Raw genomic sequence first — 20,353 nt, forward strand, 5'->3', positions numbered from 1 at the left:
AAGAGCCAATTTCTTTATAGCGATTGATGGTTTTCATGACTGTAATTGAGGTTACCTTCAAAGCAATTTCCTGATTGACAGACCTAAAGTAATGATGGACTGTCGTTTTTCTTCACTCAGTTGACTGGTTCTTGCCATATTCTGGCTTAGAACTGTTGTGGAATAGGATATAACACTTTGTAGGACTGTATACCAACACTGCCTGTTCAAAACATACCTGATGATCGCAAACACTTTTTGAAGGCAGATGATTCAACAAGTGAGACATACCTGTTCGCTGGAAGCCATAGCAGGTGACTTTCTGATGAAGCTACTCGAGAGAATGGAAAGGGAATGTAAAGCTATCAACACAGTAAAAGTTTGAGCAATCCAAGGTTTTACACTAGTGATGAGTTACAGTGCTTGGATAACATGTTATCCGAGCATGCTCGAGTGTTATCCGAGTATCTTGGGCATACGCCGATATTATAGTCGAGTCCCAGCGGCTACATGTTTTGCGGTGGAAGACAGGCGCAGCACATGCGGGGATTGCCAACAAACAGGAAATCCCTGCATGTGCTGCGCCTGTCTACGGCAGCCGCTGGGACTCGACTATATTATCCAAGCATGCCCAAGATACTCAGATAACACCCGAGCATGCTCGGATAACACGCTATCCCAGTACGTTCACTCATCGCTATTTAACACATATTCAGATTTGTTTCATATGTATTTCTTTACTTATTGTTTCTATATGTTCTCTTGTGGTTTTGCTGTCTTCAGTCTGAATTTACAATATGCACATTCTGAAGAGAAAGAAAACTGTCATACTAACTTAAAAAAAGAGTTAAAACAAAACAACTTTCCTGCCACAGTATCATTTCTTTTCTCGTTTCAGATAATAGATTAATGATATATTCAATGCATGCTACTCGTCTTTCTAAAATATTATTTCAATTTTTTCAATTTAATTTTAAGATTAATATTTTTTCCCTTTTTTAACTTTTGCATAACTAATGGAAAAACAAATGAATAACTAATATAAAACCTTTTAACAATACTGAAATTTCATATAAAGATACAAATGATGGTTCAACCCAGTGACATAATCCACTTCTTTATGAGCTACACAGAATTACTTTTTTTTTAGTAAATTTTTAGTATCAGGATTTGTTGAATTAACTTTTCCAAACAGAAAATTGTATGGAATAAATTTTCCAGTAACCCGCTCTATGTAAAAATAGACTATGAACTTAATTTCTGAACAAAGCTGGTTGCGATGTGTCAATCAAAATTGGTTGACAAAACTGTAGTATCTTCTACTGTGTTTGACATATACAAATACTACATAAAAAATGCAGCAAACCACAGTTACCCTGAATAGACCAGTACTTGGCGAAACCCTCTGACCGAATGGGGAGAATAGTCATGCATGAATGTACACAGAAAGCAACTACATCACAATGCTTGACTCATTCAGCAAATACAACTGCACTACACAAGTGTACAACACAACAGAACATTGATCCATGCATTGGCACTGGAGGTGTCAAAAGCTTAAAATCTCTGTTATCAATGTGTTAACTAAGGTTATTGTAAAGGCTACAATAAAACAGCTTGCTTATAGAAATCTTCGGAAAATAAAGACGTTTCCACTCTAGACTTATATTTGCTATTGCTTCAAATAGCTCCGTTTTTTCTATCTTTTATCTAGTTAGAAGCCTACATTGTAATGCCCTTTCTAAGTAAAGATACTGCAGCTTATGTCAAGGATAAATCCTCAGCTATACAAAGTAACCTCCCTATTCAAACAAGACATTTGTTCAGCTCGTCAAAAACATCTTCTTTCTTCTTGCATAGAGGTGGGATTTCCAATCACCTTATTGTACTCTGACCATCCTATTCTTCTAGATGAAAGAAATAACTATAAATAAAAATTGAACTTTTTTTCATCAACTACAACATTTTTCTATCTCTATGCTATGAATATTTATGAAAACTCGAATTGGAAATAAACTTTCACTACAACAAAAAAATATAGGCAATATAAGCCCAATATTGTTTAGGGGTTTTCTTGCCTTGGATTTCTATAGAATGGTGGGTAAGTTGGTACTTGGACCAACAATTCTCTCCCATCCAATGTATGCCTATGACTACAATTTGCATTTGACTGGTCTTCTATTTAGCTGGGTTTGTTTTACAGAAAACTCAAAAAGATAGTCATGTAACAGCGAGTTACACAAATGATTTTGGCTGTGTGACTTGTCTAAGAATTGCGACACGAGTCACTATGTACCTCCAGGCTTATTATGACTTTAAAAAAAAGTCTTCTTTTTTGCAATTTGGGTGAATTTGTCAATTATTAAAGCCAATGTTACTAATTCCTCGTTATAAAGTATAGACAGGGCACAACAAATATTTTGCATTTTGAACAAAGTGTATTCTTCTATACCTATAAAACATAGGAACCACATCTTAACGACAAGTATCATAGTATGCCTTCCAGAATAAATGTGAAGCCCATTCTTTTAAATTCTGCTATGCTGAGATGTGAGGGGTTGTTGTGGGATGTTTATATTGATGGCTTATCCTTAGGATCGGTCAATAATAACTGATCAGTGGAGGTGTGACATCCGGCACCACTGCTGATCAGCTGTTACCAGTTTCGGTTGCAGTCACATGTGCCCAATTGTAGAGATGTACAGCTCTGTCAACTGTATATACCAATCAATAAGTAGTGGCTGTGCAGTACCCAGCTGTGGCCACTGTGCAGTTACGGAGCTGTACAGTTCCACTCCACAACAGAGCACATCCAATGGCACCGGAAATTGTTTATCGGCATTGTTCTTGTTGTCATACAGATATTTATGGCTTATCCTGCAGATAGGTCATTAATATAAAATTCTTGGACAATCCTTTTAACGTTACATGTCCAAAGCTTAAGTTTCTACTTTCTGTCAGATGCAGTGCTTTTTTTGAAGATCTTAATGCTGTAATTTACAAAGATGTAAAGAGGTTGTCTTCTGAAGAAATTATTGGCTCAGGATATTCCCAGATGAGTTTGGCAAGATGACCTTGAAATGCTCAAGAGGCCCAACAGGGTTGTATAAAATATATTTTTTTTCAAAGCTGGACAATTTGCTCCACTCACCTCAGGATATCTCAAGCCATAAAGAAGGGTAAGGAAGGACACATGTATATGCACATTTTATAGGGAGGTTCTCTGCTCAGGAATCAGGACCACTCACTGAGCCAGAACGTAACCCCTGACCCCTCCATACATTACATACACAGCCAAAAATCTGAATGGATTTCAGATAATGATAATTACTGCGCAGCTGTCCCTTAGGAGCAATGTATGAGGAAAATAGCTGATATGCAGAGATTAGAGAAGATGGACCCCTTTAAAAGTGGGATGTCTAAGTAATAGAGCCCCTTTAGCAGAAATATAATATCCGTCCCATCCCCAGATGACTTGGCAAGGGGCCATCTTATTTCCAAACTGCTAGAAGCCTTCAAAACTGGTCACCAAAGTAAATTTTCACATACGACAAAACATGCATTAGTACAATAATTTCATGCAATGAATTTCACAATGAAAACAAACATAATCATGCATTAATGGATTGTAACTTGGCAACAGCGAGAATGCCTATAGGCTTTACAGGTTACACGCTGCTTACCGGCTCAGATGACTTGAGCATTGATAAAGGCTGTGAAAAACGGTTAATTTAGTATTATGGACGTCATGAACAAATGGTAGCATGTTAGCTTAAGATCTAGGTTGTGATTTATCAAACAAGTTCAATATCTTCCTGTAAGACAAGAGTCATGCCACCCACAGCGGGAATCCATCACATATGCCAATATACTGTATATTGTAGTGTTTTTATATCAGTTGCTCTTAGACATGTGAACATTGGTGTCTGAAGCATGCTAATAAGCCATGGCCACAATGTGCACCATGACAACTAACAAAGCTATGCAACTTGTTTCTAAATATATGACAGTATCCTCCAACATTCCACAACATTCTCCCTTCACCCCTAGGAAAGCCTAAACTTTCAGTTTAATGAAGCAGACAGTTACGGTACTTTGTGGTTTGTCTGGTCTAATTTTCAGCAATATGCGCCATTTTCACAAGGATATGGTCGACTGCATTTTTGTGCCCACTTGAAAAAAAGCGGATGTTGTTGAATATGATATCAGAGAGAGCACAAAGGGACTTCATCTTCAATAAAGGCAATGGTCCTGTCAGTGGACATCCATTTTTCAGGGCTTCAGGTAAAAGCCCCAATGGAGCCACTTACGTGTGCCAAATGCGCGATGTGAACCCATTCTAATGCACCATTTTTATAGACTCAACATTTATTAGAAAGTTGTCTCCTGAAGAGTCTCATCTTCAGATGCCCCAATCAGCTCCTTCAACAGATGTCTACATGTTGTAAGTGCTGTCCATCTATGCCTCCAAAGCATGGGTGGGCATATACACTATTTAGCTGAACAGAGACCCAGAGCAGGTAGGAGACCACTCTGCCGAGAGGGCATTGTCTCTTCTCTACCTGTTATCTTTAAAGCACCACTCCAGAGTTGTTTTTTTTATTTCAGCGCTGGAGTGGTGCTACTAACCTAAGTCCATTGCCCCTAGTCTTATTCTGCACTGCTCCGATCCCACACCACCATCTCATGACCGCAACTTCTGATTGATCGGAAGTCAGAGATAACGGTCACAAGCTCTCAATAAAAGCCTATGAGAGTCACGTTCTGGCCTCATTCTGATTCTTCTCACAGATTTGCATTGAGTTGTAATTTCCGATTCATTTCAGCAAACACAGGACAAATCCAGCAGGTCACAACCTGCAGAAGACTGAACATTGCCAATAATAGATAATAGAAGAAGACGGTGGCTGGGAAATATCAAGTGTAAGACTAGGTTAGGGCAGGGAACTTACATTAGTGGCACCACTCCAGTGCAGCAATAAAAAAAATGCTGGAGTGGTGCTTTTACCCATATCACCACCCAAAGCTACGATGGAATTTATTATTAAGCCTTTCTCAGCCATAGACCACAAGTGATGTCATCTCCACCCTGTAACAACCCCTAGCCACCAGAGATAATATCATTAAACCACTAACTGCTCTAAACCATCATGGATATTGTCAATAACATTACATTAATTATTTTTTTATAAAGATAACAGTAAAACATATTTTTGTTGCTTTAAATATGAGACAATATAAGATACAGCTACAAAGATAAAAGGATGAAGGGTGGCACGTCTTCATCTGTGATGAGTAAAAAACTTGTTCATTAATTGCACAAAGGAGACATGGAGATGGGTAGCCCGGGTCACCGTGTGGACGACGGCCATTTTGTGTAAACACTGCGCTTCAATGGGTCCGTACCTGTCTCCTTTGTACAACTAATAAAGGACTTTTCTACCGATCACAGACCATGGAGAGCCACCCTTCATTTATTTGCATATCTGAATGACCTCATCTGTCAGGGTGTAGATGCACAGGTGAGTCTTCGGAGTAAGGAGCAATCTGTCCGCAAGCTGAATGCTGTGCTCACATGGAGGTATGTGATTGTTGTCTAGTGCCGGTTATCCTTCATTACTTGTAAGATTCGGCTATGATTGTAGGAGAAGGCCAACAGTCTATTTTTACAGAAGGTTACTAGCATGTTTATGTCAATTCCTGCTCCACCCAGTTAACATAGATCACCCATTAGCACCCAATGACAAACACTTCCCTTTGTGGATATCACAAAAAATATCATTCAGAATATCTTCCTGCCTTAGAGATCAAGCCACAGAGTTACAGTGGCATGTAAAAGTTTAGGCACCCCTGGTCAAAATTACTGTTATTGTGTAGAGATAAGCAAGTTGAAGACGAAATGATCTCTAAAAGGCCTAAAGTTAAAGATGACACATTTTGTTTGTATTTTAGATAAAATAAAAATTGTAAATTTTACACTTTAAAAATTACAACAAGAAAAATGGGCTGATGCAAAGGTTTGGGCACCCTTTGAGATTTGTGTGCTCAGACAACTTTCATCCAGGTTTCAGACCTTAATTAGCCTACTAAGGTTATGCTGTCATGATCCAGGTTGGATTATGACAGATAAATGCACTAGTAACCTTTTTTTTCCTTCAAGCCTTTGACTTTAAGGTAGTTTTGCCCCCGGTGGCCATTAGGGTCATTGCACTGTGGTGATTTCAGTTCTAGTTTTGCCCCCGGTGACCGATAGGCTCATTGCACTCTGGTTACTTTAGTTTAGTGCACGTGATTATCACTAACAGGTGTGATTGCTCTGGTTTAACTATATAGGTGTGTCTTGTTCTCTCACTCACTGTTGGTGATATTGCACATTTCCAACCAAGTCTGGTGGAGGAAGGAACTACAGAGAGAGGAGTTCCTGGCAGCTCAGGCAGAGCTCTGGTGTAGTAGCTTCAGGTGGAAGCTGAATTCTGGTGGTGGACTCTGTTGCTGGGAGCAAGAGCAACAGAGCAAAGCTAAGTGGTGACCCCTGTTTTGTAACTTTCCATTTGTGTGTTTCAGTGCAGTGGTGGGATTAGTTTCTGCACCGTCCATTTCACTAGAAAGGGCTAGGTGCAGGGCGAGCTAGGGTTTTTAGGTTCCTGATCGGTGCCCGGTGCGAAACCGGCATAGGGACTGTTAGGAGTGTAGAGACCCTGACTCAGGGGAGTGCAGGAGGTCTCCACGTCCCCGTTCCCTATTGCAGGGCCCTCCATTGTATCAGTTTCCCTGGTGTTTCCCTTTATTATTTAAATTCACCCTGCTGGAGGCGGTGCATCCAGGGTCACGTGTGCCAGAGAAATTCGTCCTGCTGGAGGCGGTGTGTCCAGTCACACGTTGACAATCACATATGCCTTGCTCACTATCATCATTAGGAAAGGCCAAGTGATGTAAAATTCCCAGCTTTATAAAAAGGCAGCTTCCGCTATCCTTGTGCACAAAAACAGCAGCCATGGGTTCTTCTAAGCAGCTGCCTAGCACTATGAAAATGAAAATGATGGTGTTCCACAAAGCAGGAGAAGGCTGTAAGAAGATAGCAAATTGTTTTCAAGTTGCCCTTTCCGAAATGTAAGTAAAAAAATGGCAGTTAACAAGAACAGTGGAGGTAAAGATAAGGTCTGGATGAACAAGCTAAATTTCAATGAGACCTGCTTGTAGGATTGCTAAAGAGGAAAGTCATAACTAGAGTTGAGCGACTTTGGTCGGATCAGGTTTCATGAAACAAAATTTGTTTGAGATGAAACTGGTCCGACTAGGGCAAAAAAAGTCGGAGTTTCGTCCAAAACCCAACCCCAATGCAAATCAATGGGGAATAAAAGTCGGCATTGAGAGGATGAATGTCATCCGCTCAATGCCGACTTTTATTTCCCATTGACTTGCATTGGGGTCGGGTTTCGGACGAAACTCCGACTTTTTTTGCCCTAGTCGGACCAGTTTCATCTGAAACAAATTTTGTTTCATGAAACCCGATCCGACCAAAGTCGCTCAACTCTAGTCATAACCCCCACTTGACTGCAAAAGACCTTCAGAGCAGTTTAGCAGACTCTGGACTTGTGGTAGATTGTTCTACTGTTCAGAGACACCTGCGCAAATATGTCCTTTGTGGAAGAGTGATCAGAAGAAAACCTCTCCTGCGTCTTCACCATAAAATTCATCATCAGATGTATGCAAAAGAACATCTAAACTAGAATGATGCATTTTGGAAACAAGCCGTGTGGACCGATGAGGTTAAATTAGAACTCTTTGGTCACAATGATCAGAGGTGTGTGTGGAGAAAAAAGGGCATGGGGTGCATCAATCATGCTTTGGGGTTGTGTTGCAGCCAATGACATGGGGAACATTTCACAGATAGAAGAAAGAATGGTTTAAATAAAATTTAAAAAAATTCTTGATGCAAACCTAGGACCATCTGTAAAAGTGCTGAGGTTGAAAAGAGGATGGCTTCTACAAATGGATAATGATCCTAAACACAAGTCAAAACCAACAATAGAATACCTCAAAAGGCAGAAGCTGAAGGTTTCACAGTGACCCTCGCAGTCCCCTGATCTGAACATCATTGAACAGCTGTGGCTAGACCTCAAAATAGAAGGTGCAAGAAGACGACGCAGGAATCTCACAGAACTGTAAGAATTTTCCATGGACAAATGGATGAAAATCCCTCAAACAAACAAAAATTGAAAGACTCTTGTCTGGCTACCGAAAGCATTTAAAAAAAAAAAAAAGTGATACTTTCGAAACGGGGGTCCTACTAGGTACTAACCATGCAGGGTGACCAAACTTTTGCATTGGACCATTTTCCTTTTAGCAATTTTTAAAATGTAAAAGATGAAAATATATATTTTTTGCCTTCAATATAAAGGAAATGTGTCATCTAAAACTTTAGTCCTTTTACAGATCTTTTCATCTTCAACTTGCTTAACTGTTCACAATAACAGTAATTTTGACCGGGGGATGCCCAAACGTTTACATGCCACTGTATCTCAGTTACAGTTAAAAGACCAGCGGCACAGTGGATCGGTGGTTAGCACTAATGCTTTGCAAGACTGGGGTCCTAAGGACAGCATCTGCAAGGAGTTTGTGTACTCCCAATATCTGCGTGGGTGTCCCCCTGGCCCACACTACAAAGACATACAGATAAGAAATTTAGATTGTGAGCCCCAATGGGGACAGTGATGATAATGTCTGTAAAGCGCTGTCGTAGCAGCTTCTCTAGATTCGCTCCAGATCAGATGAAAAACCGGAAGACATACAAGCTGCACATGCATGTACAGTATGTATTCACTCTCTCTCTGTAATTGTGAAATTGACATTTATTGAATATCAGAACATGTGACGCCCATGCTCATACATCCGCAGAATTATTGGTGAAGGTATGAACGTCTATTATCTGCTACTAATAATTCCTCTTATAAAGTGACTCACCGTTTCCAAGCAGATTTTGTCCTTTTGAGACAGAACGACAGATAAATATATTGTTCCCAAGACATGCTCAGGATGCTGTGGATCCTTTAAATTTAATGCAACATCTTTTGAGCTGCAGATTTAAAGTAAAGAGATTAATATGAAGATTGTCAGTAATGACTTATACACGTGTAATGTTTACTACAATGGTAGATGTGTAATGAAAAGTAAAGCTCTATACCTTATATTATATCTTAATGCGCAGATGAATTCTATTTTGACATAAATATATTTTTCTTATTTTGTGCACGGCATGTCAAGCCGAAGCACCGCGACATAAACCAACATAATTTACCTTGACACATATCAAGCTGTATCATATAATTGATAGGAATACTGCATAGAAACCGGATACGTACAAATATATATTTAGCCAGCAACAACTTTGTCAGCAACTACATCAGCGATATTCAGTTGACACATGCTTACATTATCATAGGAGTAGTTTCTTCATTAATTTTATTGTGTATATAGATGATTTTTGGTGACCAATTTACAAATACACTATCGTCTAACTACAGTGACCCCCTATTGGAAAACCAACCCGTGGGGGTCAATTCATCAAAGCTTTTGGTGTGTTCACACCACTTTGGATCAGAATCACCGAAGTGGGCATAGCTGGGAAGAGCCAGGAAAGGGGCCGCCTGTCAAATTAAGCAAATCTGCTAGCATTTTTTAAGCCAGAAATTCTACGTCAGTGCCTTTGAAGAATAGCATTTCTGGCGCAGTGCATGGAGACGCACGCCATTTACTAGAGGGGTCAAATTCATTTTTGTGTACTTTATCAAGAATGGTGTAGAGAGATTGCACTACACTAGCCTTGATTAATTGGCTCCGTTGTCTGACTGGTGTGCGCTAGATGAGCAAGTGTGCTCGGATAAGGTGTTATCCGAGCATGCTCGTGTGCCAATAGAGTATCTTTGGCGTGCTCTAATACTATGTTTGAGTCTCCGTGGCTGCAAGTCTTGTTTCTGTTGGACAGCAGGAACACATGCAGCGACTGCCTAACAAACAGGCAATCCCTGCTTGTTGTTGCAGCTGTTGAAAAGCCAGGAGACATGCAGCTGCGGGGACTCGAACATAGTATTAGAGCACGCTGAAGACACTCTATTAGCACATGAGCATGCTTGGTTAACACCTTATCCAAGCACGCTCGCTCATAACTAGTGTGCATCCATTTTAGACAGGTCTAACTGGTAGAATCTCCTTTAAAAAAGAGTGCATATGCCAAATATCTGACTCTTCTCTCTCTATGTCCTATGAAAAGAAATGGAGTGTGGGACAGCATGTCAAAACAAAGGACAAAAGGGACCCAGAGAAGGAGATATCTAAAAAATATTTCCTGGCTTCCATCATCAAAGGAGTCAGTGTAGGGGTGAACTTCTGTTCAAGTTAGTCTTCAGTTTCCTATCTAGGTGCATTCTTGTTTGACTCTCCTGTTACTGACACGGCTTGTTTACCCTTTCTGTCTGATCTCTCCAATGCTGGCTTCATATTAATGCTGCCTGCCCTGATCTTAGACTGTTTGACTAAATCTCTGTCTTCTTACTCTGTGCCTCTGACCTGTTGGTCAGCTCCTGCAGGTCCGGGCACAGCCCTGGAGTGGCACTGAGTGACTACCCTGATGGCCAAGCTTATACTCATCATCAGAGGGACTAGTGAAGACAAGTTAGTTACTTAGTCACGCCTATCCAGCCTATCCACCCACCGCTGTCACACTTCCTGTTTCTGCATAGAGCAGAGGAAAGAGAAGAATTAGCTGGGAAGAAAGGCAAAATGAGCAATTGTAAGTACATTGTGCCATATAATATGATGATTGCAATATTGTTAAGAGGATAAAAACTTTGATGGAAGTGCTTACAATTGACAGAGCTATTATGTGGAGATTAGCTACTTTGACATCTTCTATACACAGTTTACTGAGACATGAGGAATTCCTGCTTCCTTGTCTATATATAGCACATTATTCAGTTTGGAAAAACAAGGTTTAGGTGTGATTTTATTTCAAAGATATGAAGGGACAGTACAGAAATGTGTTTTATATTTGCTTTACTATTTGGGGAGGGTGAAGCTGAAGAGCATGAGTATAATTACACTGTGTTACCAAGGTTTTGTCCCTCGGACAAGTTTGAGTGTTTGATTCATTTTTTCATGCTGATTTCAGAAATGACTTCAGATTTTTCCTGTCACGTAAGGTTTTTGAGAAATGATACGAAACATTATAACATTCTGCTATAATTCTAAAAACTCATATATGAACTTCCTGAAACAGTATATTTTGAATTTTCCACTCAAATAACAAATCGCTGATCTACACATATGCAAGCACTTATAATGCAAATTACGCACAGGCACAGTGAATCATATGGCTGACCGTGTACGAAGCATACATCTCCTGGGCAGGGGAAGAGTCAAAATACAATACTGACATACTTATAGCATGGCTGAATGAATCACGACCTTCAATGCTGTTCGCTGTCCCAATGGTATGGAGAGAGCAGAGAGATCATGTAACAGATTGCTACTTATGCCTTACAAATGTAAAAGGATATTCAACAAAGAGCAAGAAATCAATAGAATATCCTAATCTTCCTTTTACCATAAAACCAGTGCCACACGATGAAAGTCTTCGTGTTCCAAACCCATCCAAAGCATGGACAATGGAGGACGACAAAGATGAACTAACAATGTTAGTGGAAATTGAAACTGCTGCAGACCCAGACTTTGAGCCTTCTACATCTAATCCACATCTGTTCAGTCAAGCTGATCTGAGTGACTTGGTCAGAGATTTGAAATTGTCAAAGAGGCAGGAAGAATTATTGGAATCAAGGCTACAAGAATGGGATCTCTTATTACCAGGAAGAGTTTCTGTTTTTCGCTGTCATCAAGAAGACCTTAATCAATTTTTCAACCATGTCGACAGTTTAACCTTTTGCAACGATGTCTTGGGGTTGTTTGGTGCTCTTGAATGCGAACATGACCCGAAGGAATGGTGACTGTTCATTGACTCATAAGTTTTAAGTCTGAAGGCTGTTTTACTACACAATGGAAATATCTATCCTTCTATACCTATTAGACATGCTGTACAAATGAAAGAAACGTATGAGAATATGGAGTTACTGTTGTCCCACATTAATTATAGAAATTATAACTCGAACACATGTGGTGATCTAAAAGTTATTGCACTTCTTCTTGGACAGCAGCTTGGATATACCAAGTATTGTTGTTTTATTTGGGAGTGGGAGAGGCGTGCACGAGAAATGCACTATTTCAGAAAGGACTGGCCACTCTGCGAAAACCTGGTTGCTGGACAGAAGAATGTTAAACATAATCCTCTCGTTGATCCAGCAAAGATATTTCTCCCTCCTTTGCATAATAAACTTGGGCTTATGAAGAATTTTGTCAAAGCAATGAACAAAGAATTGGAAGCCTTTTCTTACTTGCGACAGAAATTTCCGAGAATAAGTGATGCAAAGATTAAAGAAGGTAATTTTATTGGCCCACAGATCAGAGATATAATGAATGACAGTAGCTTTTATGGTCTTTTGCAAAGTGCTGAACAAGTGATATGGAGAGCCTTTAACCCCTTAACGTCCAATGATGGACACAGACCATCAATGGACATCTCCCCCGCTTTGATGAGGGCTCCGGTGGTGAGCCCGCATCAAAGCCGGGGCATGTCCGCTGTCTTGAACAGCGGACATGTGTCCGCAGTAGGCGCAGGTGGAATCGCGATCTACCCGTGTCTATTGACTAGTTTAACGCCGGCATTTAACCAGTGCTTCCGACCGCGAGGCCGGAAATACGTGCATCACTGACCCCCGTCACGTGAACGGGGGTCAGCGATGCGTTGGCATAGCAACCAGAGGTCTCCTGGAGACCTCTATGGTTGTTGATGCCGGATTGTTATGAGCGCCACCCTGTGGTCAGCACTCATAGCAATGCAGTAATTCTGCTACATATAGGCAATCTGAGCATTGCCTATATGTATCAGAGCCAATCGAGCTATGGCAATTTCTAGCCTCCCATGGAGGCTATTGAAGCATGCCAAAAGTAAAAAAAAATGTTTTTAAAAATATGAAAAAAATAAAAAAAATAAACGTTCAAATCACCCCCCTTTTGCCCCATTCAAAATAAAACAATAAAAAAATCAAACATACACATATTTGGTATCGCCGCATTCAGAATTGCCCGATCTATAAAAAAAAAGGATTAACCCGATCTCTAAACGGTGTAGCGAGCAAAAGATATCAGAACGCCAGAATTACATTTTTTTGGTCACTGTGACATTGCATTAAAAAGCAATAACGGGTGATCAAAAGAACGTATCTGCACAAATGTGATATCATTAAAAACGTCAGCTCGGCTCACAAAAAATAAGCCCTGACCCAACCTGAGATCACAAAAAAATGGAGATGCTATGGGTCTCGGAAGACAGCGCAATTTTTTCTTTTTTTAGCAAACTTTGGAATTTTTTCACCACTTACATAAAAAAGATAATAACAGACCAACCAAGGTACAAAGATAAATGGGACACCCACTCGAGCCGCAACCATATTAAGTCATGAAGGGCTCCCCAAAGGACACTCCAAACTAGAGCTTGAAAAACAGAGATCACAAGGAGTATAAAGTCCAAAGAGTATAAAAAATATATATATATATATAGTGGGGCAAAAAAGTATTTAGTCAGTCAGCAATAGTGCAAGTTCCACCACTTAAAAAGATGAGAGGCGTCTGTAATTTACATCATAGGTAGACCTCAACTATGGGAGACAAACTGAGAAAAAAAAATCCAGAAAATCACCTTGTCTGTTTTTTTTTCAGTTTATTTGCATATTATGGTGGAAAATAAGTATTTGGTCAGAAACAAAATTTCATCTCAATACTTTGTGATATATCCTTTGTTGGCAATGACAGAGGTCAAACGTTTTCTGTAAGTCTTCACAAGGTTGCCACACACTGTTGTTGGTATGTTGGCCCATTCCTCCATGCAGATCTCCTCTAGAGCAGTGATGTTTTTGGCTTTTCGCTTGGCAACACGGACTTTCAACTCCCTCCAAAGGTTTTCTATAGGGTTGAGATCTGGAGACTGGCTAGGCCACTCCAGGACCTTGAAATGCTTCTTATGAAGCCACTCCTTCGTTGCCCTGGCGGTGTGCTTTGGATCATTGTCATGTTGAAAGACCCAGCCACGTTTCATCATCAATGCCCTTGCTGATGGAAGGAGGTTTGCACTCAAAATCTCACGATACATGGCCCCATTCATTCTTTCATGTACCCGGATCAGTCGTCCTGGCCCCTTTGCAGAGAAACAGCCCCAAAGCATGATGTTTCCACCACCATGCTTTACAGTAGGTATGGTGTTTGATGGATGCAACTCAGTATTCTTTTTCCTCCAAACACGACAAGTTGTGTTTCTACCAAACAGTTCCAGTTTGGTTTCATCAGACCATAGGACATTCTCCCAAAACTCCTCTGGATCCTCCAAATGCTCTCTAGCAAACTTCAGACGGGCCCGGACATGTACAGGCTTAAGCAGTGGGACACGTCTGGCACTGCAGGATCTGAGTCCATGGTGGCGTAGTGTGTTACTTATGGTAGGCCTTGTTACATTGGTCCCAGCTCTCTGCAGTTCATTCACTAGGTCCCCCCGCTTGGTTCTGGGATTTTTGCTCACGTTCTTGTGATCATTCTGACCCCACGGGGTGGGATTTTGCGTGGAGCACCAGATCGAGGGAGATTATCAGTGGTCTTGTATGTCTTCCATTTTCTAATTATTGCTCCCACAGTTGATTTCTTCACTCCAAGCTGGTTGGCTATTGCAGATTCAGTCTTCCCAGCCTGGTGCAGGGCTACAATTTTGTTTCTGGTGTCCTTTGACAGCTCTTTGGTCTTCACCATAGTGGAGTTTGGAGTCAGACTGTTTGAGGGTGTGCACAGGTGTCTTTTTATACTGATAACAAGTTTAAACAGGTGCCATTACTACAGGTAATGAGTGGAGGAAAGAGGAGACTCTTAAAGAAGAAGTTACAGGTCTGTGAGAGCCAGAAATCTTGATTGCTTGTTTCTGACCAAATACTTATTTTCCACCATAATATGCAAATAAAATGGAAAAAAAACAGACAATGTGAATTTCTGGATTTTTTTTTCTCAGTTTGTCTCCCATAGTTGAGGTCTACCTATGATGTAAATTACAGACGCCTCTCATCTTTTTAAGTGGTGGAACTTGCACTATTGCTGACTGACTAAATACTTTTTTGCCCCACTGTATATATTTTATTAAACATATATGCCACAAACAATAATTACATACAATGGTACAAAAAGAAGGAACAGGTAATGAAGGCTCGGTCACTGGTTAAATGTTTATATAAAGTGCCAAAGTGTCATTCACAGTAAAAATAGCGCCATGGGATTCAATATATATAGATGCTTGCCAGTATAGATAGATAAAAATCCCACCAAAGTTGGACTGGCCAAAGCAAGATTAAATATAATCTGCGGTCGCACCTTGAAAAAGAGCAGCGAAACGCACGTCGGTGGCGGGCAGCTCTGGCCCAGTTATATATCGCTCATGGGTAAGCACTTGATGTATACATTTATGACTTACATTTAATCTTGCTTTGGCCAGTCCAACTTTGGTGGGATTTTTATCTATCTATACTGGCAAGCATCTATATATATTGAATCCCATGGTGTTATTTTTACTGGGAATGGCATTTTTGCACTTTATATAAACATTTAACCAGTGACCGAGCCTTCATTACCTGATCCTTCTTTTTGTACCATTGTATGTAACAATTGTTTGTGGCATATATGTTTAATAAAATATATATATATTTTTTATATGCTTTGGACTTTATACTCCTTGTGATCTCTATGTTTTACATAAAAAAGAACCTAGACATGTTTGGTGTCTATGAACTCATAATGACCTGGAGAATCATAATGGCAGGTCACTTTTAGCATTTAGTAAACCTAACAAAAAAGCCAAGCAAAAAACAAGTGTGGGATTGCACTTTTTTTTGCAATTTCACCGCACTTGGAATATTTTCCCGTTTTGTTGTACAAAAGTACAACTTGTCCTGCAAAAAACAAGCCCTCACAAGGCCATTTTGACAGAAAAAATCAAAAAGCTATGGCTCTGGGAAGAAGGGGAGGGAAATATGAAAATGCAAAACCAAAAATACCCCTGGTCATTAAGGGGTTAAAGATGTGACCTTCAACTTCCTTAGCAACAGCAGGGCACCGAACTTTGAACAACTCGTGGACAACATGTTCATGTGATGCCCACCAGGGCCCTGGGGTACTCAGTCCAGGTTGGACAGTTCTCCAGGGGTCACGGCAGCAGGGACCAGGTCTGTGGACCTGGGCGTGCAATAACATAGGGAAAGTTTATAGGGGATTTAACATGATGCCACCTGTGGTGTTCGGCAATGGATGGCCGACGCTGCTTCAGGAGTCCACTGGGGCCAATGGTGAGGCAGTTGGGATGGTCCTGCTCCCCACAGGTGAAGCAGGGCCTCAGGGCTACCGGTACTGTTCTTATAAGGGATCGTGGACATTGGGGTGCTGGACTAACGGAGTGAGGAATGACTCAAGACTAAGGGGTTGTGGTTTCCTTTACCTTTACTTCGTGGTGCGAGTTGCAGACTGGAGCACTTATAACAGATGGTAATGGAGATCCTGGCAGCCTGGAAGCAATTTAGGATCCACTAAGCCAGATGGGTTTGGAGGCCTTCTTATTGTGCTGCCCTCTGAGGTCCTTGCTGCCTAAAGCTATGCTCGGGCCTCTGTTCCTTCTTGTCCTTAAGTCCTTGCCCGTATGGCAGGCAGCTTGAGCCTACTACAGGTGTCGCTCCTTCGTGGCAGCTCTGGGCTCTGGGGTGCTGCTGTGCCAACAGGTGTTTGATGGGGCCAGGAGACCTGCAGTCCCCTGCCCTCCAGATTTAGCTGCTGGAACTTCTGTACCCGCGCAGCCACCGACTTCAGCGTACGGTTTCTAGCGCTCAGCTCTGGGGTGAGCTTGGTTACAGCTCCACTCTCCAGGTTCTCCTCGACTTCCCTCTTCTCCCTCACTGCTCTCTCTCTCACATCCCTAACCCCACCTCCAGGACAGAACTTATAGGGAACCTCCCCCGAAACCAGGTTTTAGAGCTCCCCCTTCTGGTCTGGAGTCAGGAAAAGTGTTGAATGCTGGTGTTACCTGGTAAGGGTCTCCTCCTTGCTTCCAGGCATGTCATCACCCCCGTGATGGAGGCAATACCACTGTGGCAACTGGACTCCTGAGGTGCCACATTCACAGCATATCATTTGATGAAATGCAATACGTCACTAAAAATGCATTTTCTACATTCTCACTTGGACTTTTTTCCAGCCAATCTTGGTGCCGATAGTGATGAACACGGTGAAAGATTTCACCAAGACATTGCGCTGATGGAGAAAAGGTACCAGGGAAAGTGGAGTACGTCAATGCTGGCTGATTATTGTTGGAATCTTATTCGAGAAGCATCTGATACGGATTATAAATGAAAGTCGTCTGCAAAACACTTTTGAACAATTGCTTTTGTAACTGACATTGATGCACATGTATGTAGTGTCTCAGACATCATAATGTAGACTATAAACTGTTGTTTCTTAAAAACCTTGCATGATAGATACAGACTTTTGGAGCACATATTTGTGTTCAGCATACCAAAATCTATAAGATACAATAACATTTTCTCAGGGGACAAGAACTTCCCTGAAATTTGTTGCGCAGTGTTATTGTTCGCCTACACTAAAACCACAAGGAGAGTTGAGTTTTTTTTTATTGAGATATGAGAGTACAATTCACTTACCTTTGTAGTTCCAGTGTTGTAACATCAAGAAAAGCAGACCCCATAAAGTCATCTTGAAGTCCAAAGTCATAATCAAATACCTGTAAATATAATAATCAACAAATGTTTAGCAATGGCTGCAAAAAGGAAGAAGGTATGAAGCACCATATAGCAGATGTTAATACAAAAATCCCAGTTGCATTCTAGATGCCAAGGTGGTGACACAAGTTGTGACCAATCCTACAAAGAAAAAACAACTCCCAAATACATGAAAGAATAGGCAAATAAGGAGCAGGGTCGGACTGGCCTACCGGAGAACCGGAGGATTCTCTGGTGGGCCCAAGCGTAGGCAGCTGCTGGCATACTGGCCAGCAGCTGTCTAGGGCCCCCACTGCTCCAGGGGCCCCCTTCCAGTGGGCAGCTGATATGGGTGCCCCCCCGGTGCCAGTGGAGCAGCAGGGGGGCAGGAAGCAGAAGCCAGCTTCTGCTGTCCCCACTACTAAAGAAAAATTAATATTCACTGCTCTGTGGGAGGGGCCGAGAGCAGGACTCCGCCCAGCATGACGTCACCACTACTCCCAGCTCCTTGCTCACTGCTCAGAGAGCAGGGCGGGTGTCACATGTTCGGCTGCTGCAGACTGGGGAGCACTATTTGTAAGTAGTAAGCGCTCTTGTGTCCTGATGACTTTTTGTGTTACTGCTCTTCCCTGCGATGAACAAGCAGAGAGAGTGGAGCAGCTCTTGGCAAGGCTAACACTGATTGGCCACAGCGCAGCCAATCAGTGTTAGCTTAAGTTTGTGTCCTCTTCTCCCCAGCTGTACAGCACAGCTCAGGTAATGAGCTGCTGTCATCTATAACGCCCCTCCCCCACAGTGTAAGCAGCAGAGGGAGATAGAGGACTCCCTTCTACAGCTGCAATGGTTGAAGGCGGGCCCCCCTGCCAGCCTAAAAGTAAGTGTAAATGGGGGGCCTTTAGTCTGGGGGGAGTGAGGGGGAGGGGGTAAGTTAATTAGGGATAAATCAGGGACCCATTACCTCATCTCTCCTTTCACTCCTGACTGCACCCCTCACTCTATATCACCCCTGACTGCACCCCCTTGCCCCAGAATCACCTCCGACTGTACCCCCTTGCCCCTGAATCACCCCTGACTGCACCCCCTCACCCCGGAATCACCCTTGACTGCACCCCCTCGCCCCAGAATCACCCCTGACTGCACCCCCTCGCCACTGAATCACCCTGACTGTACCCCTCCCCGGAATCACCCCTGACTGCACCCCCTCGCCCTGGAATCACCCCTGACTGCACCCCCTCGCCTTGGAATCACCCCTGACTGTGCCACCTACTCCTGTATCACCATGTATGTGCCACCTCCCCCTGTATCACCCTGACTGCGTCACCTCCCCCTGTATCACCCTGACTGCGTCACCTCCCCCTGTATCACCCTGACTGCTCCACCTCTCCTTGTATCACCGACTGCGCCACCTCCCTCTGTATCACCCTGACTGCGCCACCTCCCTCTGTATCACCCTGACTGCGCCACCTCCCTCTGTATCACCCTGACTGCGCCACCTCCCTCTGTATCACCCTGACTGCGCCACCTCCCCCTGTATCACCCTGACTGCACCACCTCCCTCTGTATCACACTGACTGAGCCCCTCTCTCACTGTATTACCCCTGACTGACTGCACCACCTCCCCCTGTATCACCCTGATTGAGCCCCTCTCCCCCTTTATCACCACTGATTAAAACTTTTCTTTCCCTACTACTAACAAAATGAGGCCCTACATAAAACGTTATGGTCTTATAGGTGGCAGAGAGATTTCTGTAAAAAGTGTATTGGGGGGATGCTAGGGAAAACTCTTGATATTACTCCAATGTCAGATATAAGTGATTTAGGACCCCCCACCACTAGAACAGGGGGCATTCACATCATTTATTTGCTGCAGAAATAAAACAACAAATTAACAGCAAAAACATCCACACAGACATTGTGCAGATATTGCTTCATTTACTACTATGTAATGCCGCACCTTTACCACTGACCTGATTCTTTGTATTGCAAAGGATGAAATCGGTGGTGAATTTGTTAAAGGGAATCTGTCACCCCATTTTAGCGCTATAAGCTGCGGCCACCACCATCAGGGGCTTATCTACAGCATTCTGTAATGTTATAGATAAGCCCCCGATGTAAGCTGAAAGATAAGAAAAACACCTTAGATTATACTCACCAGGGGGGCGGGGGCGGGTTCGGTGGGTGTCGCGGTCCGGTCCGGTGCCTCCCATCTTCATATGATGATGTCCTCCTTCTTGCTTCTCCATCGGCTCCTGCGTAGGCGTACTTTATCTGCTCTGTTGAGGGCAGAGTAAAGTACTGCAGTGCGCAGACGCCGGGAAAGGTCAGAGAGGTCCGGCGCCTGCGCACTGCAGTACTCTGCTCTGCCATCAACAGGGCAGATAAAGTACGCCTACGCAGGAGCCGAGGGAGAAGCAAGGAGGAGGACATCATCGTATGAAGATGGGGAGGCGCCGGACCGGATCACGACACCCATC

The 20,353-nt window shown here is 42.4% G+C and overlaps 1 protein-coding gene across 6 annotated transcripts in view; it reads right to left on the reverse strand.

Moving 5' to 3' along the window:
* The window catches only part of MCTP1 (multiple C2 and transmembrane domain containing 1), a 1,234,258-nt gene that overhangs the window by 712,538 nt on the left and 501,367 nt on the right, over positions 1–20,353 (reverse strand). For 4 of the 6 annotated variants that reach the window (XM_073590053.1, XM_073589912.1, XM_073590296.1 and 1 more), the window contains exons 4-6: positions 17,823–17,902; positions 8,944–9,055; positions 3,663–3,692 (exon numbers count right to left, since the gene is read on the reverse strand). In XM_073590053.1, coding sequence (XP_073446154.1) covers positions 3,663–3,692; positions 8,944–9,055; positions 17,823–17,902 — 222 coding nt within the window. The remainder of the gene's footprint in view (positions 1–3,662; positions 3,693–8,943; positions 9,056–17,822; positions 17,903–20,353) is intronic. The other 2 variants (XM_073589970.1, XM_073590119.1) reach the window with 1 other exon arrangement.

This window comes from Dendrobates tinctorius, unplaced genomic scaffold (genome assembly GCF_039654945.1).
Source record: "Dendrobates tinctorius isolate UK_male_01 unplaced genomic scaffold, ASM3965494v1 ptg000003l, whole genome shotgun sequence".
Lineage (NCBI taxonomy): Eukaryota > Metazoa > Chordata > Amphibia > Anura > Dendrobatidae > Dendrobates > Dendrobates tinctorius.